At 49.0% G+C, this 26,989-nt stretch overlaps 13 protein-coding genes across 20 annotated transcripts; 7 read left to right on the top strand and 6 right to left on the bottom strand.

The window, feature by feature from the left end:
• Positions 1–148: 148 nt before the first annotated feature.
• Positions 149–3,236, top strand: FOIG_06379 (uncharacterized protein). 2 transcript variants are annotated; one of them, XM_031205437.1, is made up of 3 exons: positions 149–542; positions 596–961; positions 1,012–3,236. In XM_031205437.1, exons 1-3 carry the CDS (start codon positions 442–444, stop codon positions 1,220–1,222), a joined length of 678 nt encoding a protein of 225 aa, XP_031064161.1. In that variant the 5' UTR covers positions 149–441; the 3' UTR covers positions 1,223–3,236. The 2 variants fall into 2 exon arrangements, with proteins under 2 accessions (XP_031064161.1, XP_031064162.1); XM_031205438.1 differs by having other exon boundaries at positions 384–542; positions 596–3,236.
• Positions 948–3,310, bottom strand: FOIG_06378 (uncharacterized protein; the record flags this gene model as incomplete). Of its 2 annotated transcripts, XM_031205435.1 has the most annotated exons (5): positions 2,866–3,310; positions 2,328–2,822; positions 1,722–2,286; positions 1,458–1,680; positions 1,267–1,414 (listed from the first exon to the last, which is right to left on the bottom strand). In XM_031205435.1, the coding sequence occupies exons 1-5, from the start codon at positions 3,187–3,189 to the stop codon at positions 1,267–1,269; spliced, it is 1,755 nt and encodes a 584-aa protein (XP_031064159.1). In that variant the 5' UTR covers positions 3,190–3,310. The 2 variants fall into 2 exon arrangements, with proteins under 2 accessions (XP_031064160.1, XP_031064159.1); XM_031205436.1 differs by having other exon boundaries at positions 948–1,414; positions 2,328–3,236.
• A 36-nt stretch (positions 3,311–3,346) lies between these two features.
• Positions 3,347–4,887, top strand: FOIG_06377 (high-affinity iron transporter; the record flags this gene model as incomplete). Of its 3 annotated transcripts, XM_031205433.1 has the most annotated exons (5): positions 3,444–3,637; positions 3,684–3,732; positions 3,802–4,126; positions 4,169–4,367; positions 4,411–4,614. In XM_031205433.1, the coding sequence occupies exons 1-5, from the start codon at positions 3,485–3,487 to the stop codon at positions 4,612–4,614; spliced, it is 930 nt and encodes a 309-aa protein (XP_031064157.1). In that variant the 5' UTR covers positions 3,444–3,484. The 3 variants fall into 3 exon arrangements, with proteins under 3 accessions (XP_031064156.1, XP_031064158.1, XP_031064157.1); XM_031205432.1 differs by having other exon boundaries at positions 3,347–3,637; positions 3,684–4,126; positions 4,411–4,887; XM_031205434.1 differs by having other exon boundaries at positions 3,420–3,637; positions 3,684–4,126; positions 4,169–4,433.
• FOIG_06376 (uncharacterized protein) lies at positions 4,790–5,593 on the bottom strand (the record flags this gene model as incomplete). The annotated part of the gene is made up of 1 exon (XM_031205431.1): positions 4,790–5,593. The coding sequence occupies one exon, from the start codon at positions 5,591–5,593 to the stop codon at positions 4,790–4,792; it is 804 nt and encodes a 267-aa protein (XP_031064155.1).
• A 3,081-nt stretch (positions 5,594–8,674) lies between these two features.
• Positions 8,675–10,761, top strand: FOIG_06375 (uncharacterized protein). Its single transcript, XM_031205430.1, has 3 exons — positions 8,675–9,025; positions 9,073–10,177; positions 10,225–10,761. Exons 1-3 carry the CDS (start codon positions 8,950–8,952, stop codon positions 10,610–10,612), a joined length of 1,569 nt encoding a protein of 522 aa, XP_031064154.1. The 5' UTR covers positions 8,675–8,949; the 3' UTR covers positions 10,613–10,761.
• Positions 10,762–11,065: 304 nt separating this feature from the next.
• FOIG_06374 (uncharacterized protein) lies at positions 11,066–12,969 on the top strand. Of its 2 annotated transcripts, XM_031205428.1 has the most exons (5): positions 11,066–11,669; positions 11,712–11,898; positions 11,943–12,353; positions 12,396–12,513; positions 12,563–12,969. In XM_031205428.1, the coding sequence occupies exons 1-5, from the start codon at positions 11,186–11,188 to the stop codon at positions 12,917–12,919; spliced, it is 1,557 nt and encodes a 518-aa protein (XP_031064152.1). In that variant the 5' UTR covers positions 11,066–11,185; the 3' UTR covers positions 12,920–12,969. The 2 variants fall into 2 exon arrangements, with proteins under 2 accessions (XP_031064152.1, XP_031064153.1); XM_031205429.1 differs by having other exon boundaries at positions 11,943–12,513.
• Positions 12,970–13,288: 319 nt separating this feature from the next.
• FOIG_06373 (uncharacterized protein) lies at positions 13,289–14,695 on the top strand (the record flags this gene model as incomplete). Its single annotated transcript, XM_031205427.1, has 3 exons — positions 13,289–13,831; positions 13,876–13,995; positions 14,039–14,695. Exons 1-3 carry the CDS (start codon positions 13,292–13,294, stop codon positions 14,693–14,695), a joined length of 1,317 nt encoding a protein of 438 aa, XP_031064151.1. The 5' UTR covers positions 13,289–13,291.
• A 185-nt stretch (positions 14,696–14,880) lies between these two features.
• On the bottom strand, positions 14,881–15,809 carry FOIG_06372 (uncharacterized protein; the record flags this gene model as incomplete). The annotated part of the gene is made up of 2 exons (XM_031205426.1): positions 14,881–15,573; positions 15,627–15,809. 2 exons carry the CDS (start codon positions 15,807–15,809, stop codon positions 14,881–14,883), a joined length of 876 nt encoding a protein of 291 aa, XP_031064150.1.
• Positions 15,810–16,021: 212 nt separating this feature from the next.
• Positions 16,022–17,966, top strand: FOIG_06371 (uncharacterized protein). Of its 2 annotated transcripts, XM_031205424.1 has the most exons (8): positions 16,022–16,089; positions 16,135–16,166; positions 16,210–16,234; positions 16,280–16,347; positions 16,391–16,747; positions 16,791–16,809; positions 16,853–17,098; positions 17,141–17,966. In XM_031205424.1, exons 1-8 carry the CDS (start codon positions 16,052–16,054, stop codon positions 17,244–17,246), a joined length of 891 nt encoding a protein of 296 aa, XP_031064148.1. In that variant the 5' UTR covers positions 16,022–16,051; the 3' UTR covers positions 17,247–17,966. The 2 variants fall into 2 exon arrangements, with proteins under 2 accessions (XP_031064148.1, XP_031064149.1); XM_031205425.1 differs by having other exon boundaries at positions 16,135–16,234.
• FOIG_06370 (uncharacterized protein) lies at positions 17,108–19,821 on the bottom strand. 2 transcript variants are annotated; one of them, XM_031205422.1, is made up of 5 exons: positions 19,478–19,821; positions 18,908–19,417; positions 18,122–18,865; positions 18,005–18,078; positions 17,108–17,961 (listed from the first exon to the last, which is right to left on the bottom strand). In XM_031205422.1, exons 1-5 carry the CDS (start codon positions 19,690–19,692, stop codon positions 17,318–17,320), a joined length of 2,187 nt encoding a protein of 728 aa, XP_031064146.1. In that variant the 5' UTR covers positions 19,693–19,821; the 3' UTR covers positions 17,108–17,317. The 2 variants fall into 2 exon arrangements, with proteins under 2 accessions (XP_031064146.1, XP_031064147.1); XM_031205423.1 differs by lacking the exon at positions 19,478–19,821 and having other exon boundaries at positions 18,908–19,442.
• A 455-nt stretch (positions 19,822–20,276) lies between these two features.
• FOIG_06369 (uncharacterized protein) lies at positions 20,277–21,867 on the top strand (the record flags this gene model as incomplete). The annotated part of the gene is made up of 4 exons (XM_031205421.1): positions 20,277–20,460; positions 20,504–20,815; positions 20,863–21,484; positions 21,534–21,867. 4 exons carry the CDS (start codon positions 20,277–20,279, stop codon positions 21,817–21,819), a joined length of 1,404 nt encoding a protein of 467 aa, XP_031064145.1. The 3' UTR covers positions 21,820–21,867.
• Positions 21,868–22,213: 346 nt separating this feature from the next.
• On the bottom strand, positions 22,214–22,844 carry FOIG_06368 (uncharacterized protein; the record flags this gene model as incomplete). The annotated part of the gene is made up of 2 exons (XM_031205420.1): positions 22,214–22,451; positions 22,495–22,844. 2 exons carry the CDS (start codon positions 22,842–22,844, stop codon positions 22,214–22,216), a joined length of 588 nt encoding a protein of 195 aa, XP_031064144.1.
• Positions 22,845–23,418: 574 nt separating this feature from the next.
• FOIG_06367 (uncharacterized protein) lies at positions 23,419–25,014 on the bottom strand (the record flags this gene model as incomplete). The annotated part of the gene is made up of 5 exons (XM_031205419.1): positions 23,419–23,933; positions 23,977–24,129; positions 24,174–24,693; positions 24,739–24,874; positions 24,919–25,014. 5 exons carry the CDS (start codon positions 25,012–25,014, stop codon positions 23,474–23,476), a joined length of 1,365 nt encoding a protein of 454 aa, XP_031064143.1. The 3' UTR covers positions 23,419–23,473.
• Between the last annotated feature and the right edge of the window lie 1,975 nt (positions 25,015–26,989).

Below are 26,989 nucleotides of genomic sequence, written 5' to 3'. Positions count from 1 at the left end.
CAGGATAAGCACTAAGCCTCCGACAACCCTGCAACAAACCACCAATCGCCAATCTAGCGGCGGGTCAGTCCCTTTTTGGTTCGAGATGTCTCCAAAACTTGGCACTCCTGATGCGAGATTCCCAATTCTTTACTCAAAGCCACGAATCGATGCTGATCATGAAGTGATGAGAATGGAAACTGCAACAGAAGATCAGAGCTAATCAAATGTTTTTCGGTCATGTAACGGTCAAAGTGGCGGGGATCAGCAGCTGAAACGAAAGCGCCTCGTAAGGATCAAGCTAAGAACCAGGGTCTCCCCAGCTTACGTATTTTGTTTAATCTGCCCTCGCACTCTTGAATGCGAGCTGTGTCTTTTCTCATCTTTTAAGTCCATTCCAGTAATCTCAATCTTAATTTTCACAGCCTCAACTTCTTCACAGCCTCATCAACACCCGTCAAAATGTCGACCGTATCGCCAGAAACAACAAACGCGGATATAATCTCGCCTCCAAAATACACAGCAAACGCTGAGTCCCCCAGAGACGAGAAAATCGCAATTGAGTACGCTACGCTAATTACCCCCCAAATCTTACGCGACGCTGACAGTGAACAAGACAACCAAAAGTTGACGACGAAAACCTCCCCGAGGTCGTTACCGAGCAAACCAGCCCAGCGCAAATGAGCCCTCCCCCCGCAAGCGAATACCGTCCTGTTTCGACCGTTTCTCCCGCACCGGAAAGCACAATGAACTGGGACGGTACGCAATCGCCGCCCATCCTGCAGCATCCTGCTCTTGCCCAGCAGCAGTACGCGGGCCATCAGTCAATGGTCATTCCAGCGCAGCAAACACCACAGGTTCCCCCGGGAGAAACTGTTACGCCGTTGCATTTGCTAGCTGACCAGGCTGATACAATGGATTGTCCGTTTTGTCAGCGTCGCGCTGAGACAAAGGTTAAGAAATCTGCTTCTTCAATGACACAGTACGTTTTTCCGCAACTGATCAAACTTGAGGTATCTAATTGAGATGTAGTATTTACGCAACCGCTCTTTTCTTTACGACTCTTTTCGGTGTCATTTTCCCTTACGCATGTCACTGCGCGCCAAACATTAGCCATTTCTGCAAGAACTGCGGTCGCAAAGTCGCATTCAAGGAGCGCGGTGGACAGATGGAGGCACTGGGCACGCCTGATCATTTGAGGGAGGTCTCGAAGTATCCAGCTGCTCCGCCTAAGCAGAAATGAGCTATTACGGGGGGTAAGGCGTTGGTAGCGATCTATTGTCTAATCTAATGTTGCGGCTCTTCTTCTGCGAGGAGAGGTGCTGTCTCGGGGGTCTTTTTGTCTTTCTTCATCCCGTAGGATGCGACTGTGTAGATACCGAAAATACCCATGAATGTACTGAATGCGAATGCGAGGATGCCTTTGAGCGTGAAGCTGTGACTGTTAGCGGTGTCGCATGAGAGATTGGGGGACATACCCTTCTGGAAGACGTGGTGGAGGGACGTTTTCGCCGGAGAGATCGAGGAGATCAGTGTTTCCAGCTGCGTTGCCGACGGTGGGAATGTTGCCAGCTTTGCATGCGTCGAGATGGTTGTGGGGGAGTTTCAATGAAGCTTGTAATGCGAGGGGATCTTCAACGAATGTCGCGATCAATCCGGACGTGACGTGCCATTCGATATGGCAGTGGAATAGCCAGACACCTGAAGATTAGCTTGGTTCAACACTCAATCAGACGACATACCTGGGTTGTCGGCCTTGAATCTCAGCACCACATTGCCATTTCCGTTCACAACAACTGTATCTCGTCTCATCGGCGTCTCTGCAAACTCCACTGATCCATCAAAGTCACCAGCGTCATCATCGCTCCGATGCAACACTTGAAAGTGATGACCATGCAAGTGAAATGGATGTCGTCCATCATCTCGGTTGTTAATCACCAACTGCACGATCTCATCCTTCTCCAAGACAAAGCTATGCGTATACGTTCCATAGATATGAGGATTCGTCGCTTGCTTTCCACTCGTCAATGCAGTGTAGAGTGTCGGAACCTTGGGAGCTTGGTAGGTGATGTTGTTGAAGAAGGCATAGTTTGCGCCGTCTCGGAGGTTATCCATGATGACATCCAGCTCAATACTTCTGCTTGGTTCAGGAAGTCTAACCATTTCATCGTACGGCACAAGATCCATATCATCATAAGGATCAAAGTCGTAGACGACAGATTGCTTGGGAAGAGGCTTTTCTTCATCGTATACAAGCCAACCTGTAACGTTCCAGTTGAGATCATCGGGGAGAACATCGAATAGATCCTAAACGGTCAGCGACGTAAATCAAAGAGTAACAAGCTTACAGTATCCATGCTCGCAACAATAGGGAAGTTTGCTGATGCGTCGTCCTTGGTTGCTATCAACACACTGCATCGTTGTCCAGCAGATAAATAAACCATATTCGCTTGTGCCGGCTTCGTGTATGCACCATCAACTTCAACAATCGTCATGTTATGTCCCTCAATCCAGAAATACTGTCCCGCAAAAGCACCGATATTCGCCAATCTCAAAAAGTACGTCTTGCCTGTTTGAACAGGCACTTTGAGATCTTGAGTCTCGTTCATGAGAGCTGCTTGAGGGACGGGCTCTGCACCAGTTGGGTTTCCTTTCCTCATAAACTCTGGTATTAACGTCTGCATTTGATCGTGATACCAATCTGAGATAGTCATGATAAGTTCTTCGTCGTATTTTCCTTTGAAAGGTGACTTTGAGTCGTGAATGATCAGAGGTCCTCTAAGTCCATCAGGATATTGGCTTTCAGTGTGTGAGTGATACCAATATGTGCCGGGTTGAGTGATCTTTGAAGTCAGCATATTCTCAGTACAGAGATAAGAGACATACCGTAAAGTTATAGAGAAATGACTCTCCAGGTTGAATAGGGCACTGCGTAACCTGCGACGGCCCATCCATATGATTCGAGCCATTCATGAAAAGCCCATGAAAATGCAAACTCGTAGACTGATTCCCCAAATTATTCCTCACATTAACCAAAACCGTATCCCCAACACTCGCTTCAATCCTCGGTATCGGCCACTCTCCATTAATGCCTATCGTCGACCTCTCAAACGCGCCATCTGGATTTGCTCGAACCCAATCAATAGAAAAGTCATAAGACACCGTCGCAGCTAACGCCGCCGGCAACAAAGCCAACCGTAAGATTCTCATGTTGACTGGGGGAGGTTGGAGGAGGGATTGGGGGAAGTGGATCTTATCAATCAGATAATCCGACGTCGGACGAAAAGAAAAATGTCATGTTATGCGCGGTTATTTAAGATTTAGGGCTTCTCTTTGGACAGAATTTTCTTAGCCTGGTTTGATTCGACGGTCATACGATCAATTGTGGACATCGTGTGACCCTTTAGTTCCAAACCCGGCCGAGGCAGAGACGAGCTTGGCAAGCGGTTATCGGAAATTCTGTTATCTGATCTTTCTGATCTTTCATCGTCAAACATCGTCAAAAATGCTCGATTTATTCTCCGTGCCCGTGTTCGTCGTCGTCTTTCGGGAGACGCTCGAGACTGCTATCATTGTCTCGGTGCTGCTGGCTTTTCTGAAACAGACGCTCGATGGATCACAGCGCGATGCTGGCATTTATAAAACCTTGCGCACACAGGTACATTTGACTGAGTCAATTTAGAGTACAATGGCTGATTCTTTAGGTCTGGCTTGGAACGGCTTTGGGTCTTGCGTTATGTCTTATCGGTTCTGGTATAATTATCGGAATATTTTATATCCTCGGTAACGATACCTGGGCTGACCATGAGTATTACTACGAAGGAGTGTTTTCGCTCATTTCGGCCATCATCATCACCATCATGGGCGGTGCGTTGTTGCGCGTGGGTAAGATGGAGGATAAATGGAAGACGAAATTGGCAAAGGCGATCGAGACACCAGTAACAGCTCAAGGAAAACGAGCATGGTTGGTTAATCTCTTCGAGAAGTACGCCATGTTCGTGTTGCCCTTCATTACTGTTCTTCGTGAAGGTATTGAGGGCATCGTTTTCGTCGCCGGTGTCTCATTCTCTGCACCGGCTTCTGCCGTCCCTCTCCCCGTCATCATGGGGCTGATGTTGGGCGGCCTTGTCGGATATGCTCTCTATCGGTAAGTCGGTCAGTCAATTGATGAACGTGTCTAACTTTTCAGGGGCGGTTCATCTGCGAAACTGCAATATTTCCTCGTCGCTTCAACATGTCTTCTTTACCTCGTCGCAGCGGGTCTGTTCTCCCGAGCAATCTGGCTCTTTGAGCAACAGCAGTGGAACAAGGTTGTCGGCGGTGATGCCGCGGAACTCGGAGATGGTCCTGGATCATACGATATCGACCGAAGTATCTGGCACGTTAACGTGAGTAGCCTCCAGAGCCTTGCGAACCCTACTGACAATCCAGTGCTGTAATCCTCAGCTCAACGGTGGTGGAGGTTGGGCTATTCTGAATGCTGTTGTCGGGTGGAACAATTCGGCTACGTATGGATCTGTGCTAGCCTACAACCTGTACTGGGTTTTTGTGATTGCGCAATTTTCCCTCATGTCGTTCAAGGAGGATCACGGACATTACCCATTGCTCAAGGAGGAGGACACAAGGACCGATTAATGTGTTGTTTGTTCCAGTAAATACATATCCATCGTGTGCGCCCAGATACTCTCTACATGTCCTTTTGGCTGTCTTGGCCGAAGCGTGCGCCTTGTCAAAGTGTAAATAGCCCACGATCGCTTCAATTGCTTCACCCTCTTCGCCAACTGTCTTCTCCAACCTCCCCAGACGCCCTTTAGTCGTCGTATCGCGGCTTCTTGCGAGGTCGTCCAGGTCCACGTGCAGTCTTGCGCTTCTCAGCAGAAGCGCCGCTAGCTAACTGCTTGGCCTCAAACTTCTCCAGCTCACCCGGCGCGATCAATCGCAGCTTCTCTTCGTTCTCCCAGGTAGAGTCGTTTTGCTTGTACCCGACCCACTGGACCTGGTAGCTGCTCTTCTTCCTGCCAGCGGCGGGGATACACTTGAGGATCTTGAAGACGTGGTAAACGTCCAGCTGGGTCGCCTCCTCTCGACCTCCAAGCTTCTCCCAGTACTTGTAGACGAGCGTGGGGACCTGCTCTTGGAGACTCCATTCTGACTCCCAGGAGGTTTCGCCGCCTTCCCATTTGACTTTGATGTCGACGGTCGAGTTGTCGGGGTCAACGCGATGCTCAACGAACTCGTCAATCGCCACATCTTCCTTAAAACCGGGATTGGCGGGTTTTGGCGCATCGCCGTTGACCTCGACACCGTTCACCTCGTCTCCATTGGGCTTGTCGCCGTTCTTCTCAGGGCTCTTTTCGGCGGGTTCTGCAGGGGATTCGGAGACGACGGGGGCGGATTTCTTCGCGGGGGTTTCTGTTTTAGGGGTGCTGACTTTGGGGGTTCCGCGCGGAGTGCCAGCCTTGGGTGTGCCAACTCGAGATGAAGTTCGTGGGGTTGCGCCTCGAGGAGTATTTCCACGAGGAGTCCCGGTTCTCAACGCAGGAGAAGCCTTTGTAGTGTCGGGCTTCTCGCGATGGGCCAAGCCATCTTCCTTAGACGGGGTCTCCGCAGTCATGGCGTCTCGGGTCTTTAACGGGGAAGCTGGAAAGTCGTAGGGGTCTGAATCGTGAGCAGAAGCAGCGGCATGCGATGAGGAGAAATACCTTTGTTGGGTGATACCATGACTGTGCAGCGAAAACCACGATAGTCGCGATGACTTTGCGATTGTTCGCGTTGAGTTGTGTTCAGTGGTCGTGGTATTGCGTCACTGTAGTTAGATGCTGGTCGCAAGTTGAGCGTGGGCGCGTTTACCGGCAACGCGTTGATATGGGGCTGTGACGCCACAATCAGCCACCACGTTTGCTGACTGTATATCGGCAATTGATACGGCTGCAGATAAAGACATGAAGAGAGTTTGCAAGGTAAAAGAGCTAATGTTAAAGTTATATTTTATGCCCAGAAATTGCTCGTGTGACTGATTCACTGACCGTTGAAGAGATCGGCATGCAATTTGAACCACTACTGGCCATGCCGCTTGTCATGACCATGCCGTCATCGTCAACGGCACACTGTCCCTGTCAATTGACAACTCGCAAGGTTGCCTGTTCTTATCGGCAGTTTTATAGCTGACATTTAGTAAATGTTGCATGCGTCGACAATCAACATTATACGACGCATAGCGATCAATTGGGGAGTCTACAGTCTGTTTCGGCATCCTCGGCACGCACACAAGGCTTTAGGAACATAGGTGCAAACACTTCTCAATGTCGGACGTGACTAAGAACTCCTTCACCGACCTCCTAGCTACTCTTTCATCGCCAGTGAACATCAAATTTGCTGTTATGCTGACCCGCGATGTGGTGGTGGCTAATGCTCATATCATGAGACCAAGCAGCAACAGGCCATCACACTTTTTCTGGTCCATGACCTCCCCAATGTGCAACCAACAGTCTAATGAACCAGAAATCTCTCTTAACAGGAGCTATCTCAGGATACTAGATCTTTATACGTGCCGTTGTTCCAATATTGGCACTTCAGGTGTTGCCTATGTGTCATGATGGCTTTCATGTGTTCCGCCAAACTTGTGAGCCAGCTGTGTATCTGCCAAATGCCAATGGACTCTTTCCCAACAGCACTCCATCTTTAATCTTAGCTTCGAGCGGAAATAAAGATAACTTAACAGTTCGGAACACTGCATCTGCATAGGTAGGTGAAACTTGAAAGGCGATGCAGGTCAAGTCTCATGATGAGCTCTTTGTCTCTTGGTATGATGGCCACGGTCGAAAAAAGTCTCTTGTGAGCCGGCCATTCTCAGAGGCAGAGGCCTGATGTCTCTTAGTTGGAGCAACTTTTGTAATGAATAGGTTCGAATCACCTTTGTCTCCAGTGCAGTCTATGCCCTTGACTCAGTTTGGTTCTCAACTTCTCATGGGCCAGGCTGCCAGGCGCATCTTGTGAGTTCTTTGGGTTATGTCAGTTTCTGAAATTAATGCTGGCTCGCACATAAGAGGATTTAGTGTTCCTCGAGATGCGCATCCGTTTCATTGAGTGGTATATAAACCATCTGTAGAATTGTATTATGGTGATGTGCTGGAGAGCTGAAAAGTTGACACGCAAGCTTTAAGGCCAGTCGATGGTAACGATCATTTGGAAGATATCAAACTTGGTACTTGTTGAAGCAATATAATGAGAGATATCTAGCGTTGATTTGCGACCTGAAAGTTGCTGCGCATTGGCTGGATTGCGGTCGTCCATAACCGTATCCTTCTCGCGTCGAATAACAATTTGGACGAGAGCCTTTGTACCATAAACTTAAATACCACACCGATTAAAACAGCAAGACTCAATATTGAAGATTAAACATGGCTCGATAACTCAAAAGAATATGGATGGGTTCTCCGGTATGTCCTAGCTGCAGGGTAAGGGCAAGCAACATTAGCTCAACACATGCAACCACTCAGCGAAAACGAATTAGAAAAACTCTTCCGCTACTAAAGAAGCACCTTAAACGCCTTCGGATCCAGTAGCCGGGAGATCATGCTAGGTTAATAGCCGCCAGGCAAACTAACGCCACCCGCATTGTCAAGGATACAGTAGTGTCGTTCTCGATCGTCCTCCTCAGTGGGGAGAGTTGTGATATTGGACACGAGATCATGTAAGTCTTACGCTATCCAACTGCTGACCGTGGGATTTTCGATCTATGATCGGTATTTTCCTCCTTTGGCGATGGCTCTATTTGGTGGCTGAATTGCAAATGATCGTCTCCATGATCTGAGTTCCATATCATCTTGGCAAACAATATTCACGGGCAACAAACACAGAATAGGCAGTTAATATCTGACATATTTCATCCTTCATACATAAATTCACATGAAGCCCGGTTCAAAGCGTGTGAAAGCGAGCAAAAATATTAAGTTAAGGGACAATCCCTTGGCCCGGGCACGTCATCGGCCAGCACCCAACAACAAGTTAGCCTCGATATAAGCAAACCAATAGTTCAGCAATTCACTACACAAAGCCAAGAATTAACAAAAAATGTCTTGAACTTTTGTTCAAGCTATTGTAGATCAGGCAGGTGAGCTTACTTGACGTGGTCTGAGGCGACGATGGTGATATTATCGCAGCTCCCGTGTGGCAAGCAGGGATCTTCGGGGAGTACGGCCTTATGGGTTAGGAACAGGCTGAAAGGGATTGTGTATATTATTTGTGTTAACTCTCTTTGGAAGTGTGTATGTTCATCACGCTATGCTTCGGGGAGTCTGGACATGTCACACGAGGCGGTGCTCCCTGTTACAGTTGGCCAGGATGAGCGTGGGATGTAATTTTCTTGACAAGCAACCACTTCCATCGAGTGCATCTGATCCTTGATGCAGACTCACCCGGACTTCCGATCGTATACCTCATACGCCAATATCCACAGCTAAAATTGGAAGGTAGTTAAAACAAAGACCTAAATTGAGCCTCAACAAGCCGCAATCCCACGAGTCTGGATTCATATACAAGCGGCGCGATGCCCGGGGAGACTTTTTCGTACCCATGCCAACTGTGGATCAATTGTGCGTCTTGGCTAAAATCAATTGGCTAACTGGAAATAAGCGTGCGATCACCTCAGATCGCGTCATCGTCCTAGTCACTCTAAAAACACCAAGCAAAGATTTTCATGACACATTAGCTGCCCACCAAGAGCTTCACCCCATCCACTGTCCGGTGATGATTGGTGGCTCACCGAATGGCACGATTCAAGGATCGTGCCGTTCTGGCGGCCTTCTAGATTCTTGGGTCCGCTGCGCTGTGGATCACCCAAGCTTTTTAATTTTTTGCCTTCCCATGGGGATTAAGTTATGGGGAGGTATTAAAGAGGATGGGGATCCCCTTTGTTGGTGATGGCTCATCAGAGATTGGCTTTTTGTTTTGAAGAACTGAGTCGGAATCATGAGTAACGACGATCTCAAGGGTCTTGAGCCCAAGGCTAACAAGACTAACTATGTCGGTTCAGACAGCGAAGAGGGTATGTCTAGGCACAATACCTTGATGAGAACGTCACTAACTTTACAGGCCGTCTTCAACACGCCGCCGATAACAAACGCCAGATCGGTGTTCTGAGCGCGTCTATGCTCATCTTCAACCGTGTCATTGGAACCGGTATCTTTGCTACACCCGGCTCTATCCTCGCTCTTCTCGGCAGTCCAGGTCTTGCTCTCATCATCTGGGTAGTCGGTTCCATCATCGCCGCTGCTGGTACGGCCGTGTACCTCGAATGGGGAACCGGTATCCCCAAGAACGGTGGTGAGAAGAATTATCTCGAGTTCATCTACCGCAAGCCCAAGTTCCTCGTCACCGGCATCTACGCTTCGTACATTCTTCTCATGGGCTGGGCTTCTGGTAACTCTGTCGTCTTTGGAGAGTATATCCTCCATGCTGCGAATACCGAGGTTGATCGCTGGAACCAGCGTGGTATTGGTCTGGCTTGTATCACCACTGCGTTCCTCATTCATGGATGTGCTCTCAAGTGGGGTCTTCGTCTTCAGAATGCTCTCGGTATCATCAAGCTCTTCATCGTCTTTATCATGATCATCTGCGGTTTTGTCGCCCTTGGCGGTCATCTCAAGACTGACGAGAAGCCCAACAACTTCAAGAACGCCTTTGAGGGTACTACCGGCAGCGCTTATGGTGTTGTCACTGCTCTGTACAACGTCATCTGGAGTTTTGTCGGTTACAGCAACGCCAACTACGCCCTCAGCGAGACTCGCAACCCCGTGCGAACCCTCAAGATCGCTGCTCCTACTGCCATCATCTCCGTCTCGATCATCTACATCCTCGTCAACATCGCTTACTTCGCTGCCGTCTCCAAAGCTGAGATCATTGCCTCTGAGCGTCTCGTCGCTGCTTCGCTCTTCCGCAACGTCATGGGCCCTGCTGCTGAGCGCGCCATGTCTGTCTTTGTCGCTCTGTCGGCTTTCGGAAACGTCCTCAGTGTCATCTTCTCTCAGGGTCGTCTTGTCCAGGAGCTCGGTCGCGAGGGTATTCTGCCCTTCTCTCGTCTCTGGGCCAGCAACCGACCTTTCAACGCTCCTCTCGCTGGTCTCTTTGAGCACTGGGTCATCTGCGTTATTGTCATCCTGGCTCCTCCTCCTGGAGATGCCTACAACTTCATTCTCAAGTATGTCTTTGCCCCAGCTCTGTCTGTCAACGTCGCTAACCAATCAGCCTCATCTCTTACCCTCTCGCGATCGTCAACACCTTTGTCGCTGGTGGTCTCGTCCATCTCTACCTTCACGGCGCAAAGTACAACTGGAACCCTCCGATCAAGGCGACCCTCCCCGTCACCGTCTTCTTCCTTCTCAGCAACATGTACCTGGTGATCGCACCATTCATCGCTCCCGACGATCCCAGCCAGAACCAGTACAAGAGCATGCCTTACTACATCCACTGCGTTGTCGGTATCGCTATCTTGGTCGCGGGTGCCTTCTACTGGCTCATCTGGGCTGTCATTCTTCCCAAGATTGGTGGTTATAGGCTTGTTCGCGAGACTCATGTCGATGAGATTGATGGCTGGGAGTCTAACCGCTTCCATCGGGAACCTATTAACAAATAATTGTAATTGCTTTGAGTTGTCAGCGTCTTTAGACTAGATTAATACCCAAATTGCTGCTTGTTCAACACAACAATTGACTTTCACCTGATGATCTTCGTGGTCCACAATTAACCGTGATGCTGCATGTAATCGAGCTATGACTAAGAATGAGATACCGAACTGAAGGTCTGTCGAGCTACAGAGTGGGTGTCGCGTATGACTTCACTGAGAATGCTTTAGACATCATCTTTTGCCTGGGTACCCTGTATTGCTTCAGCTGTATGGGATCAACTATGATCCGGCGGCTTTGAATCAATCGCGAAACCAACACCAAACACCGCGTTCCAACCGACAGAGATTATCACGTTCATTCAGATCCAACTCTTCCTCACACCCGAAGTCCGATGTCAATATTCAGGGTCCGACCCGCTCAAGCTCATCGGTGCCAGTTCTCCCGCCGAAAATGACGTCTCTCCGGTCCTACTTCTGTCCCCGATCGCCGCACACTCGGAACCACAATTGCTCCCGATCCTCTTCTTTAAACATATCGCAAGTCGCAATCATGACTACGCCAAACAAGACATCACAGCAATCATGTCGAAGCTACTAAGACTACGGGCGAGACCTCTGACGTGGGGAAGCAGCTTCACAGCGCGCCAATTCAGCACAACAAGGCCCGCGCTGGCGGTGCGGGGAGGGTCGAAGCTCTTTAAAGATGCGGACGCTGCAGTTGCGGATATCAAGAGCGGTTCTACTCTTTTGAGTTCGGGCTTTGGACTCTGTGGTGTCGCAGATACATTGATTGGAGCGCTGAACAGAAGAGGCCGCGATTCTCTCAATTCGCTGACTGCTGTGTCGAACAATGCTGGCGTTGAAGGCAAAGGCGGTTTGGCAACGCTCACAAGCGCTGGTCAAGTCGATCGCCTGATCCTATCATACCTCGGAAACAACAAGGTGTTGGAAAAGAAGTACCTGACAGGCGAATTGGCTATTGAGCTTTGTCCTCAAGGAACTCTCGCTGAGCGCATTCGTGCTGCCGGCGCTGGTATTCCTGCATTCTTCACGCCAACTGCAGCTCGTACGTTGTCCGTCAATTGATAGAACGAAGCTAACAAGTTAGACACTCTTTTGCAGGATGGAGAAATCCCCGTTCGCTTGGACAAGTCGGGCGCTGTTGTCGAAAAGGGACGAAAGCGAGAAACACGCGAGTTCAAAGGCCGAACATTCCTCATGGAGACAGCAATTGAAGGCGATGTAGCTATCATTCGAGCTTGGAAGGCTGACAAGGAAGGCAACTGTGTATTCCGGTATGTCTGCCCAATTGAACTCTCAATTGATGCTAACAAGTTAGATACGCAACAAAAGCATTCGGACCCATCATGGCAAAGGCCGCGAAACTCACAATCGTCGAAGCCGAAAACATCGTCGAAGTTGGCGCAATCGATCCCAACGATGTCGACCTCCCCGGAATCTTCGTCGACCGAATCGTTCAATCGACAGCCGAGAAGAATATCGAGGTTCTCAAGTTGAGAGAAGAGGGATCGGATGGACCACCCAAGGCTACGAATGAAGCGCAAGAGCGACGAAATCGCATTGCCAGACGAGCGTCCAAGGAGTTGAAGCCCGGTTACTATGTTAACTTGGGTGTTGGCATTCCTACACTGGCTGTTTCTTTCCTCCCTGCCGATTCGACTGTGCATATCCAGTCTGAGAACGGTATTCTTGGAATGGGTGCTTATCCTACAAAGGATGAAGTTGATCCGTATGTTAATCGTCTCTGTGTGAAGCGTCGCTAACAAATTAGTGATATCATCAACGCTGGTAAAGAGACAGTCACCCTTGTCCCCGGCGCATCCGTCTTTGACTCCGCCGAATCATTCGGCATGATCCGTGGCGGTCACGTCGACGTCTCAATCCTAGGCGTAAGTTCTCCAAACCCCTCTCACTTTATTTCTCCACTAACAATCCCAGGCCCTTCAAGTCAGTGCAGTCGGTGATTTAGCCAACTACATGATCCCCGGCAAGGTCTTCAAAGGCATGGGCGGCGCAATGGATCTCGTCGCCAACCCCGACAACACCAAGATCGTCGTCGCCACCGAACACTGCGCCAAGGACGGCTCATCAAAGATCAAGCAGCAGTGCACGTTGCCACTAACAGGCGCACGTGTAGTAAGCACCATCATCACGGATCTGTGTGTGTTTGAGGTAGATCGCGAGCAAGGTACTCTTACGCTTACAGAACTTGCGCCGGGGGTTAGTGTGGATGAGGTCAGGAGTAAGACGGATGCGGACTTTTCGGTGGTGGATGATTTGAAGCAGATGGAGTGATACCAAATAGAAAGAGTTAATGAACTTTTGTTGTGTAATCATGTACTTGCACTTTTGTGTGATGAGTGGAACTTTTGAAGATTCGTCATTGGACCCTGGTGACTTGGAATAGAGTTGGCTCCGCTGCGGGGAATAGATTAAGGTTAGGAGTCTATTTGGGCGATCGGCAGGGCGGTTGAACGGTTTCTTGCGCCATTGATACCTTGTTATAGCGAAGATGAACGCCAGTGCCGATGGGGAAGGTCCTGTTTAGTTTGCTGATGATCATCTGCGGTGCTCAAAAGTTTGCCCGATGTTACTGTCGCCAAGAATGAGGAGACGGTTTATATAGCAGTGTTGGGTTGCACGTAGTTCAATCATCACGCATCAATCATGAGGTACTCAATCGTTTCTCTCCTCACCCTCGCCTTGGGCGCAATTGCTGTTCCCAAGACTGAGATCAAGTCTTATGACGGTTATAAAGTCTTCCGTGTAAACACCCACGGCAAATCCGCCATCAAAGAGAAGCTCACTCCTGTGACTTTCGATGAGTGGGAGCATGGCTACCAACACGTTGACATTGTCGTCGCGCCCAATGACATCAGCGCCTTTGAGAGTCTGAAGCTTGACTACACCACTCTGCATGAGAACCTCGGCACTTCAATCACGGGCGAGAGCGTGTCCCGCAAGAAGTGGAAGCGCCAGGCAGATGATGATTCATGGTTCGATGAGTTTCACAACTATGAGGATCACATCGACTACTTCCGTGACTTGCAGGCGCAGTTCCCCAATAACTCAAAGCTGGTGTCTTCGGGCAAGTCGTACCAGAAGAGGAACATTTATGGGCTGCATCTTTGGGGTGAAGACGGTCCTGGAAAGCCTGCTGTGCTTTACCACGGAACTGTCCACGCTCGTGAATGGATTTCCGGTCCTGTAAGTTCGCTGCCTTGTTATTGACTTTCGTGGCTGACCGTTAGACCCTCGAATACATCACCCTTCAGCTCGTCAAGGGCTTCAAGAGCGGCGATGAAGATGTTCAGTCTTACCTGAACAAATACGACTTCTACATCTTTCCCTTTGTCAATCCCGACGGCTTTGTAAGTTAATCGCTCATGCTGGATGCATTAAGCTAATTGTTAGGTCTACTCTACTACCGCTGATCGTCTCTGGCGCAAGAACCGTCAACCACCTCCCGCCACCGCAGCCAACCAATCATGCTACGGTCGCGATATCAACCGCAACTGGGAATTCGGCTGGGACTCCAACAAGCGCGGTGCCTCCACCGATCCCTGCTCCCAAGTTTATCGCGGTGAAAAGCCAGCCGACACCCCAGAGAACCAAGGTCTCGATAAATTCGTCCGTCAGCTTCGCGACACCGTGGGCATTGCGCTGTACATCGACTGGCACAGCTACGGACAATACATCCTCTCTCCCTTCGGCTACAAGGAAGACCTTTACGCACCTGAGCTCGGAAAGTGGACCAAGGCCGCTGCGTTGGTCAGTGAGGCTATTCGCGAGAGCACAGATGATCACACAACATATACTTTTGGACCTAGTGGTGCTGTTCTATACGTTACCACTGGCGCTGCCCCTGATCATGTTTATAGTGTCGGAGGAGCCAAGTTCTCGTATACTATTGAGCAGCGCGATACTGGTGAGAATGGTTTCGTTCTTCCACCTGAGCAGATTCGACCGAATGCCGAGGAGCAGTGGGCGGGTCAGAAGGTGCTGCTGTCGCTGTTGGATGAGACGTTCTTTGATGGAAAGGGACCTGCTCTTTACCAGGGACAGACTTAGATGGGGATTAAGATCTTCGTTTCTTGTACATAGTTGAGAAGCCAATTGAAGTGGCGGAGGATGCGCAAACGTTGCACTCCTTCGCCGTTGAACTCTACAGCCATTCCGAGATCAGACCGTTGCAAATAGCTTGATCGCATGAACTCAATTGTTTAATTATCCAATTGTATCATTTACAATGTCTATCATAGCTTAGAATCTCTACCTGGCGCAAAGCTGCTTCCACCGATTGCCTCAACAATCTTATCCACCGTATTCAAGATCCAATGCCCACCCTCATCACTAGCCAAATACTGCACAGCCTCTTCACTCTCTCCATCCTGATCATTCTTGTACGTCCCATCCTCAAGCGCCTTTCTCAACCCAAACACATGCGACAACACTTGCGGTCCAACACCAGTCTGCGCACGTAGACAAGAAATAGCAATCATAGAAGTATGAACCCGTCCCAGGCTCGCAAGTGTATCGCGCTGTGAAGCAGGAGGATCGGAGAGCAGAGCAGAGTAATGGCTGCTGAGGATATAAACGGGCAAATCGGGATGCGCAAGCGCAAGCTTCTCGAAGAGCTTGTCTTCGTACGGCCTGTAGATCGAATCCCATAGTCCGCGACCGCGCGCTAACGCCTCGTCGATGTTTTGCGATGTCGGTTGTCGGCTTGGTTTCGTGCAGAGTTTCGATGTTACTTCTTCGGGGAGCGATGCGTGGAATGCATTTAGGGAATTGATCGTTCGTGGGATGCCGTTGAAGCTGATGCATTTGAGACCAACTTCTCGGATGAACTCGGCATTCTGGACAGCGGAGTTGGGGTCTTTTGCGGACGCGACGCGATGAAGAACGGGTAGGGAATCAGGAGAGTTGAGGGTAAACGTCGCAGCAGCCTGAATTGTCAGTATATACAATCAATTAATGCGACAACGGTGGGAGAACGAACAGAAACTGTTAGCCATGACTTTGGGCCGAGGTTCCTAATCGCAGCATCATTTGCGATGGCCTCGTACAACTCCTGTACTTGCTTCGGCGCAGGACGAGGTCCCGGCTTTGCAAACGGCGCATTGATAAGCGCTTTCAGCGACGTAGATAGTTTCGACATGTCTGCTTGTTTCTCGTCTGACATTGTGTTTCTGCCGAGGATGTACTGACGCTTTTGTGATAATGACGATGATGGGCGGGAGTCAGAGTTGGAGACCGAGGGATGGATCCGCTTTTTCTACGGGGTTCAGAATGGATGTGCGGGCGGAGCTAGATTTGGATGCCGAGAGCATGTGTAAGTGTACAAAACAATGAGATGGAAGGGAGATGGAAGGGAGCTGTGAGGAGTAGTTAGATCACAGCGTGTTAGGATAGAATATTGTTGAAATGACTTCTGATAAGAAAAAGGAGCCTTTCTGGCTTGGGTATGTCTCTTTGAGTGCGTTATGAATATGACTGACTGTTTGTAGTGGTGCTGCAGCTTGCATGGCTGTTTGCTTCAGTATGTCTTCTTCAACCATGGAGAGCTTGACTAACATATGAAGCCCACCCTCTGGACCAAACGAAATAGTAAGTTTCTCATTCAACACTTGTATCTCCAAGCTAACCAGTTAGTCGCATGCAAGTACTCAAAAGCAATGCCTCCATGCTCAACGTTTTATACCGCTTCGCTGCACGCGATGGTAAGCTCCTCGATCTTTGTACCGCCCATCTACTGATTATCAGGCATCCCATCACTCTGGAACGGCTTATCAGCTTCCATCCTCCGTCAAGGAACATACTCAACCGCCCGTTTCGGCTTCCACACATACTTCTCAGATAAACTGAGAGGATACACAGGCAAGAAGCTCTCAGTTGCGCAGAACATCGCCTGCGCAGGTGTAGCTGGCGGTGTTGCTGGTTTAGTCGGCAATCCAGCTGAAGTTGTCCTTGTCCGTATGTGTGCAGATGGCGCAAAGGCTCCTGCGCAGCAATTCGGATATGCTCATGCTTTTGATGCGCTGGCGAGAGTGTATAGCGAAGAAGGCATGAGGGCGTTCTGGAAGGGAATCGCTCCGAATATTGCGAGGAGTGCTTTGATGAGTGAGTTTCCTGTTCTATGTGTGAACATTGCTAACAAATTTAGATGTGTCTCAGATCGCTACGTAAGTTTACTACTACTGTGGGTTGACTCAATTAACAACTCAGATACGCATCCGCCAAACAATACCTCCTCGGCAACGGTTTTGGGGATGATACAAAGACACATGCTATCTCATCTTTAGCCGCTGGAACAATGGCGACAACTCTATGTGCTCCCGCAGACGTTCTCAAAAGTAGAATGCAATCTAGCGCTGGGAAAGAAGGCCTAGCCCAAGTTCTGAGCACTGGTCTTCGCGAAGAAGGCCCACGATTCCTTATGAGAGGCTGGACTCCTGCTTGGCTAAGACTTACGTACGTTCTCCGTTCTGATTTGGGACCAAGCTGACTTTCTAGACCGCATACTGTCTTGACTTTTGTGTTTATGGAGAAGCTTCGACAGCTTACCTCGATAGATTGGTTAGGTGGAATTACTGCTGCTGAGAAGGAAACTCTGCGTTGAGAAACTCGCATTCTGGATTTGAGTGAGATATTGATTTGAGCAAGTAACTTGTTTGTTGATTTATGTAGCAACTATATACCAACTTCAGGCCAGTAAAGCCATTCGAAATTCGTCATGTCCTCCCATGACAATCCCCCAAACGAAGGCTCAAAATCGTTGCCTGGCTGATTCAGCGCTTGAACGATTTGGTCATCAGACATTGCTGAGAACTGTAACGGTTCGGGCCATAACGCTTGCTGATCCAAAAAGGTTGGAGTCGTAATTGGTGCTTCGTTAACGATTGGCATTCTCGGGTCTGAGATACCATCTCCTGTCGCTGCCCTCCTCACGATCTGCTTGAGGTATTTTCCGTACTTGATGGAGAGGCCATTACGATGCCGTGTGACTTTTCCGATCCTTTCCAGAACTGTGGCTGTTTCGTCGATGAGGTTGCGGACACTTGGTGCCAGGGCTGATCCACCGGTTGCGTAGGAACTTAGTGTAAGGGCAAAGCAGGCCGCGAATGAAATCATGATGGCTGTGTTGTTCGGCATTGACTGCAGTTGTGACTCTCCCTGGATCGCAGCTCGCATGACGTTGAGGGCGGATGAGAGACCAGCCGTGTGGAAGAAACGGCGGACTTCGAGTGGTGCTGTTGGATGGTTTATCACTCCACCGTAGATAGACAATCGGGTATGTGTGACGAGAATTTCGACGTAAGGAGGAAGACGACGATCTGATGGTCAGCGTGGTCCTTGTCGAGAGGCCATAAATCTTACCTGGTCCTTTCCCGATCGATACTCCCCATTCGGTGTACCATTGATCAAAAAACCGTTCGATTGACCCTTGGATTCTGTAACTGTTAGCTGCGTCACTGGCCTTGGTGACATACGTACGATTGCGCGATTAATGACCCATCGCTGGAAGCCATCTGAGATCCATCGCAAAGGGCACGAACAGTCGCAAAAAGTGCATCCAGATCTCTTCTTAGCACCGCCATGGAAACCAAATGACCATCAAGAGGATCAGCATATTCAGAACGATGCCAATTGTCGCAATCTTTCAAAGATCTTGTCATCGGTACTGAAAACGGACGCCCTCTAGCCAGAGACATTCCTCGCTCAAGAACAAACAACGAAAGCCAGCATCGTTCGCGATTTCTCAGAAATAGCCGTCCTTTTTCTGACCATGGATCGATTTCAGGGAACCCATCCATTGCGAGAGCAGCTCTTGGGTCGAGACAGTCACCTCTTGCTAGGCCAATACCAGACCCTGAGCCAACCATTTCCGGTGAGATTAGACTCTTGTGAAGTGATAAATCCGTAGCAACTGTGTTGGCAATCGAGATGTAAGTGCATGTCTCATCGTCAGTTGAGTGCTGTCCCGGAAACATCCATGGGATATTAACCATGAATGCAAGCACAATTTCAACTGATCGATACCGATTTACCATGACTCTATGCGCAAGAGTTCTAGCGTGATTCGATAATCGTTTTGAGAGAGCGGCTGCTGATGGCATGAAGAGTGCAGATGCAGCCATGATAGACGTGTAAAGGAACGCTGATCTTGAACGCGTGAATTCGACAGTGTATATTCTCGGATCAAGACCCCATCGTGTATGCGCGAGGTTCCGATGAAAACTACGCGGTTAGTACGCGCCAAACATGGAGTGATGAACTCACAAGTTGAAGAGCTTGTCTGCTTCCTCCTCCGATACAAGGCCCAGAGAAACAGGGTCAACATCATGTCCAACATCGAGATGGACTTGCGCCGGCGCAAAGAATGCTTGTATTTCATCCTCCGTTTGACCCTGCGTACTAGCCGTATGCGCCTGTTGTGGAGAATTACCATGTCGCGACTCAGGCGACGGTTGAATATACGATGCCCTCGCAAGAAGCTGTAGGGGATTCTCAGCATCGTCAATAGCAAGACTCTGTTGCGTTCTCTGAATGAAATCGGGCATTGCTACAGGATCCTGCTCCTCCTCCTCTTCCGAGTACGCATCTTCATCGCCATCACCGCTGACACTGTACCCACGAGTAGTCGCGTGTTCAGGTGTATTCGCATTGCTGAGTAATTCCTGCAAATGGTTCAGAATCCTATCATCTTCCGGATTCTTCTGCGACGCTGATCGGGCGCGTTTAACAGCCTGGTCAATCTGATACAGCGCCTTATCCAACCCAGTTCGTTTACTGACAAGTCAGCATTGAATAGACAACAACATCAGATCGGCAACGTGCGGGGAAGCTTACTTTTTAATACCCTTTTGTCGTCCGGGATGATATGCAGGACGCACACACTCGCAGTCAAGCTGTATGCATCTCCTACATCGTTCCTGGTGAGGTTTCCAGTCGCATTTGATCTTTGAGCGACGACATACGAGACAAGCAGCTTGTCTCGGACGCGGCGAATCACCAGACTCGAGCGGGGATGTCTGGCTCTGAGAGTCAGAGTTCCGCCCCGCCATGATTCAAAAAGGACAAAAGAAAAAAAGTCGGAGGTTGATCTGTTACCGACGATGGGAAGTCGATGAGGTGATGAGAAACAAAGTTGGGTAACGGGGGAATGGGGGAGTTGAGAGGCGGAGACGTTTCCGACTCGAGCTCGAGTCAGTTCGTCGGAAACACACATGATTGGTCAGTATTTAAGCTTCCGATATTGACTCGCGAAGCGGAGATGCATCTTCAACGGTTCACTAATAGGCATGATTAAGATTATGCATAGTTATTTGATTTTATCGATAAGTTATATTACTTGCAGATGCATTATCCACAGACTACAGAGATTATCATGTCGCCATCGACCCTGTCGAGCACGAAATGAACGGACAGTCGCAAAAGTGGAAATGGCCACTGACTATATCGTCGGGCAACTTGCGATTCTAGCCTGATTCGGAAGAGTTGTGCACTAACCCTGTTTCAATCCACATTTGATACTCCATTGATGAAAATCTTTTGAAAGAATGGTGATATGAGAGGGGTTTATAAGAGGTGAGGGTTGGAATTATTTTTGAATTGAGTTTTTGGTTTGGATGTTTGCGTAGCCGTCAAAATGTCGTCCAACGCTGTGATCGAATCGGGCAGCGATAAAGATGTCAAGGATGTCACTGAACAGAGCGTTGAGCAGTCTAAGCCTGTATCTCGGTTTACACGATGGTATCGCAGTCCTTTATTCAATGTCATAATCGTTGGTTTAATCTCCTTCACCCAGCCAGGAATCTGGAATGCCCTCAACAGTATGTCAATCGTCCCCTTACTTTACATGGCTGACGACTGTAGATACCGGCGCTGGTGGTCAGCAGGAACCATACCTTGTCAATGGCGCCAACTCACTCACTTTTGGCATCATGGTTTTCGGATGTTCCATTTTCAGTATCCTGGCCAATAAGATTGGTCTGAAATGGGTTCTTGTTATCGGTACCCTTGGCTATGCACCTTATTCTGCAGCGCTTTACACCAATAACAGATATGGTGTTGAGTGGTTTGTACTCCTTGGCGGTGCCACTTGCGGTATTGGTGCTTCTGCTCTTTGGGCTTCGGAGGGTGCCATTGCTTTGGGATATGGTGATGTCAAGGATCGTGGAAAGTTCAGTAAGTGGCATGATCTGATCGTGAAGTCACAATTCTAACCTATGTAGCTGGAATTTGGCTCGGTCTTCGTGAGCTTGGTCAACTCATTGGCTCTTCCATTCAGCTCTCACTCAACGTTGAGTCCGGAAAGAGAGGTCGTGTTGGATACACCACTTATCTGGTCCTCATCGCTCTCCAATGCCTCGGTCTTCCTCTCGCCCTTCTAGTCTCACCTCCCAACAAAGTCATCCGACCTGATGGCTCCAAGCTGCCTCACACCCAAACCAACAAGAGTATCAAGGAACAATGCAGACGATGGGGCGCTCTCATCAAGCGCAAGCAATTCTTCCTCTTGATTCCTATTCTCGTGGGTTTCAACTGGAACAGCACGTACCTCGGCATTTATCTCGTCAACTACTTTTCCGTCCGAGCTCGTGCTTTGGCGTCGTTGACTTCGGGTATTGCTGCTACTGGTGCCAATATCTTCTGGGGTTGGTTCTTCGATCTCAAGTACTTCAGCCGACCTCAGCTTGCCAGAATCACATGGGTGTTCTTGGCTGTTACCATGACTGCTCTGTTTGGTTGGCAGTTTGCTATGGAGCTGGAGTATCGTAACGCCAACCCTGCTGTTACTCTCGATTGGGACCTCCCTGGCTTCGGCCGTGGATTCGCTGTCCAAGTTCTTCTTCGGTAAGTTCACATCTACCTACATGTGAGGAAACAAGTGCTGATCAACTAGTTTCATGAACGAATCCCACTACATGTTTGTGTACTGGATCATCGGAACTTTCTTCGAGGACGTTGAAACCCTGACTCTCGCTGTTGGCTTGGTCCGATCTTTCGAATCTCTTGGATCATGCTTGGCATTTGGTGTTGGTGCTGCCAAGGTGCCATCTCTCACCAACCTCATCGTCGCCTTTGTCATGTTCTGCATCTCTCTCCCTTCAACATCTTTTGCCGTTTTCCTTGTCCCTGAGCGTCCGGCAAACCATGTACTTGACAAGGATAACGAGTCTGAGGAATAAGGTTAGACTTCATAGCTAGACTTTAAATAACATTTTGAGACTCTCCCACTGTGCATTCCAGGCTCCCGGTTTTCTAACTCGTATCTAATCGATGGTGGATCCGATCGATCGTGATCGCGATGCAGGGTCGCGGCACAAGGTCCTGCTGGATGAATGAGGAAGTCGTTCAATCACAAGCCACATGTGTTGGTCCAGAAGAGGAAGTTGGCAATCTCCAAAAGAGCGCCACGAAGCCAAGAAAATATACACACTTGCCAAGCAAGCTGCGCCGTCATATCCCTGAGGGCATAGGTCGAGGGCGGCATAGGGCTGAACATCCGAACACAGGAGACAACAGCCAAGTGTAGCATTAACTAAAAAAAAATTACAATCGAACCCCTGTCCATAGATAAAGCTATTTCAACGACGAAATCATGACCTCCTCCATATCCCTATACCGTATTGTCCCATTCTTGAACGCTCGAACTAGTCCTCGCACCTTGTGCTGTAGAGGAGTAATCTTTCTCAACTGCAGAAACTTGCGAACCAGCTGAGCAGCGATAGCGAAAGCTCCCGAAACAGCACCAATCTTGAAAAAGACAGATGGATCACCTTGCAAGGTGACATGTGGCAAGGTGAAGCAAATTGCCATCCTGAGTTTGTAAGCAATGAACCTAACAGGGTCATGATACATACCATGGAACGATGAGTGGAGATATTGCCGTGATATAAGACCGCTCCTGTTGTTTGATCTGTCCAAGAATGGCGTCGAGCTTGACGAGATCTTGTATAGCGTTGGTTTGTGAGAGTCGGGCATTCTGATCTGCTTCTGAGCCTCGGGGCTGAAGAGGCCTGGCATACAGCCCAGCAAGATCATATTGAATCTTTTCATGTCCGATATACTTAAAATATCTGTTCAAGTGGCCATTTGCGGACTGTCTGCAAGTTTCAAACTGTTTAAGCGCATCGTTGTCATGGTAGATCGTTGAAACTGGTGATAGTGTTTGAATGGTGATGCCCGCTCTCTTGATAAGAGAGCTGCCCATGTTGCCTTTGAATTTCCGAATGTTCCTCGTTCTTTGATCTACTTTCAGATTTGTCCTTGGTGGAAACAAAAGTGAAAGCGTTCCCTTTAGATACGATCCCTTGCAAGCATGAGCTGAAAATGACCAGAAAGCAGCAAGGATTCATGCATGTTGATTGGCTGTATAAAGAACAATAGCTCGTTTAGGTTCAGAATCAGGTTGAATTTGATATTCTTCTCAAGACAATGCAAAGTGGCGTCAAACTAGTCACGGAGGTGGGCTTGCGCGCATAGCGGCAGACGAGAGAATCAAGGGCATCGTTGAATAAATTTCGAGTAAATTGGGGGAATAGTCTTCGAATTCTTCCTCGGACAGGGTCCGCGTGACTCTAGACATTCTTCATTTTAATAGACCTACGAATTGCGATAGCTCCTGTAGTCGAAATGCGCTGGGCTGATAGGTCTCCCTCCACAATCACTCTGGCTCAACCAACAAGGACGTTACATGTTTGTGTGTTTGATGGATCGCGTGCATTGACCCAATGACGCGCTTGGTTCTAAGCTCTTCAAGAATTCAGACTGAATGATACTTTACAGTTTGTAAGAATGTATTCATTAGTTTTGCTATAAAGGTATCAATCAACTATCGTTCTACAAAGACCTATCGCTCGGACTTTCAGACCTCATCTGAGTCGTAACTTGCGTCTTGTTAAACTTACTCTCCCCATTAACAAGACTCTGCTCATCATTCTCACTATACTGTACATGGAACGTCCTCTGCAACTCAATACCTCCATGCTCAGGCGTGTGTATAGAGTCACCCGCATGAGAGGGTAACTCCACACGAGCACGGCTGCGACTCATAATATGTGATTTCCGTCCGTAATGTTCTCCGTAGTTGTTGTATTTGCTCGAATCGTAGGATGAGCCTCCGAGAGAGGGGAACATACGCACGAGAATCACGCGAAGAGCGGGCATGGATGCGCAGATGATACCGACGTTGATTTCAACGGTTGACCAGATGGAGATGTCTGTTTGGTCGTATGTTGGGTTGTGAGATGAGCCGAGATCGACGAGGAATTGAAGACGGATGATGCTCACGACGGTGACACTGAAAAGTTAGCTAGGCTCATTGAAATTGACGGACGACTTACAAAGTTCCGACGATAAACATGGCGGCAACACCAATCTTCTTTTTCCAATGCAGCTTGAGCTTTCGCAGATACCACATTGGAACTGCAAGCATCCATACATCCACAGCAACACTGATGGATGCATTGGCCCAGCCGATGGCAGTTGAGTTCATGCTGACACTGTTAGCCAAGCCCGACAATCACAATTGTCAACATACCATGTTCCCTTATGCTCCCCATCCCAATTCAACCAGAAATAGCTCACAGGCGTGCACTGAAACGCCGCCAAAAACATAAACAAAACACCAAAAACACTATTGAAAATGATAGTCCCCCAGAGCAACTTTTGCGCCGTACCCGGAAAGATCCTCAGGTAAAAGAACAACAATGACGTCTTGAGCAGCGAGACCTGGGCAAAGTAGAATATCTCGAGTAACCAAAAGTAAAACCCAAACTGTGTTATGTCATCAAACTCTAGCGTCCAGATATCGCGGCCTTCTCCGTGTCCGGCGGTCCCGTGGATGTTCATGGCTGTGGAGGGCATGCCGATGAAGAGCGTGAGGACGATGAAGAGGTCGTCGAGGCCGAGTTCGGTCTTGGTGAAGAAGAATTTGGACCAGAGACGGAGGGCGGTTGCGACGCCGGATATTACGCCGAGAACGATCGTGACGTTGATGAAGATGGGGGTCTTGTCTCGCACGGGGACTTCGCAGTAGGTGTATGTCATGTTGAGCGTTGCTATCAATGTTAGGGACAGGCGACGTCAGAGGAGGGTCGACGTACTCAGACTATCTCTGACGTGACATGCTTGGGCGGCGCATGCCTCTGCTGTCTGGATGATGACTTGGGTCGAGCACACGCACTTCACATCGCTCGATCTGCACTCCGACTTTGTGATGGCATCCTCATAACAAGGAGCCTGCGACATTAGCACAAACAACCAAATTGACGGGGCGAACTCACTGCGCAAGCAGGCAGATTGGTCAACAACTCCTTCGTTGCATCCGCTGCCGCTACCAGGGGCACAAAGGCCACCAGAAAAGGCACAATCCACTTCATGTTGATCGACAAACGTTTTACAAGGAGGACGACCCGCGTGTGCGGACCCCAGGGGATATTTAACAGATTTCCTCTGGGTGAGATCTAGGGGTTCTCTTTTTGAACCTTGACCTTACAGTCATCGTCTCAAGGGATCAGCGCAACCCCACCGCGTTCGTCCCGTCAATTTGGGAGGAAGTTAAAACATGGATGATCCGGATTCTTCCAGATACAGCGTCACATCGCCTACAGGTTTGTCCCTGCAGGGGCTAATAATTTTAGTGTATTAATTGGCGCAAGCTCAGTTTGTCTAGAGTATCTCGTAATATGGACTGTCACTGGGTGGTAATTTAGTTTGGGCCGAAATATCAGGTACCGCACTAATCGGCATGGGACTGCCGGGCTTGGGTAACCTCCTTTTCGTGAGAAAAAGACCGGAGTTTCAAGTCGTGGATGAGGTCCCAATTCTGGAAGGTCGTCTCAAGGGTTAGTCTAGAGCAAAGGATCCTTGACACTTCAAATCGTCGCCTTGGCATGTGCCAACGGCCCGATCCCTGTCTCGCCAAGGATTGGTTGGTCTGTAGACGAAGATCATCTCAAGATTTGCTCTGAATGTGAGAATGGAAATGATCAGCATATCACTCGGTTGAGCATGTTAGAGGCGCTCGACTTCGAGTCAGCCAAATGCATGATTCTGCAACGGAAATCGTTCCGTAACAACGCCCCCTTTATTCCTGAGCCTGATAAAACTCGGGTTAGCTTGGTCCGATCCTACCCCAGGTTTCAGCTCAACGCGGCAATTCAACCGAAGACGAGGAAATTTCCAAAAGCTTATCAGAAGAAGAAAACATTACCCCGAGCGCCCGGTTGACGGTCTATTCTCACATGTAATTTGATAGCTTCGGACGATTGAACAGAATGGGTTCGCTCTCGAGAAACAAGGTTCTCGTACTATGGTCGCGTTTTGCGGAGGTGACCCATTTCCCATCCTCGCCTCGGTGAAGCTATTGGAGCTAGAAGCCAAGACCTGTCCAGACCGCTAGCCTAGCTAGTCATGATCCTAGGGCTGTTACGCCAACGGTCACTAAGGAATCTGGCAGAAAGCGTTCTGTCATCGGCCGGGTAGTTGACTTGGCAATGATTAATGCTCTCTCCACTTGGTAGTCATCATTTGACTATAATTATGCCCGTGGTTTGTTGGCTTTAATGTTTTGTCGGCCTCCATCGACATGGGTCACTTGCATATACCCTTGCTATCGCGTCGTCTCTCATTAGAAATGCAACCTTGACTGATGCAATGTCCACCCCTGATTGTTTGACAACGTGTTCTAGATTGCTTGCAGATGTTCCATGTGGTCAAAACCCCCCTGCGTCTGTCAGTGGCGATGAAGCAGATCTGGTATGCATCTCGCGTGGCGTTGACATGTTGCGCAAAGTGTTCGCTGTTATTCCACCTTTTAAGCTACTCTCAATGATCTACCGAAAAGCTTTGGCCTCAAAAATGCGCAGATTGTTCCTTTATGAAGTAACTTGTCCGGGTGGGTAAGAAGCATATCGCCGCGGGTAGCAGATCCCCTCGCAACCTAACGAGTCTGAATGTCTCTTTGGTTGCATTGAAGATTGGCGCAATACAGCACATGATATTGTCGTTTCAATGCAACGATAAGGTTACCAGTTCCAGTGATCGAGTCATGAAGGCGATGAATACCGCTTGCATTGAACAGGACCCAAGCTCGACTTTGACATCGTGAAGAATTAAGCAATAGTCACCAGGGCATTTGCGAATTTTACAGGGACTATTAATAAACCCATACGGGTACTTGACAGCTGCGTTCCGATTCGTCGTATAGTCAATCTAGTGAATTGATACCGTGGGCGGATAGTCCGTTACCATCCAGCTGATCACCCTGTCCACAATCGGCCGTATTCCATCCAATCCCGGAGACTGTGCACTATTCTTCATTGTGTTATGCTTAATACATATAGGCTGAACTCG

The sequence above is a fragment of the Fusarium odoratissimum genome, assembly GCF_000260195.1.
Source record: "Fusarium odoratissimum NRRL 54006 unplaced genomic scaffold supercont1.9, whole genome shotgun sequence".
Taxonomy (NCBI): domain Eukaryota; kingdom Fungi; phylum Ascomycota; class Sordariomycetes; order Hypocreales; family Nectriaceae; genus Fusarium; species Fusarium odoratissimum.
Note: the sequence above shows the minus strand (reverse complement) of the source record. Positions and strands in the feature narration are given on the sequence as shown.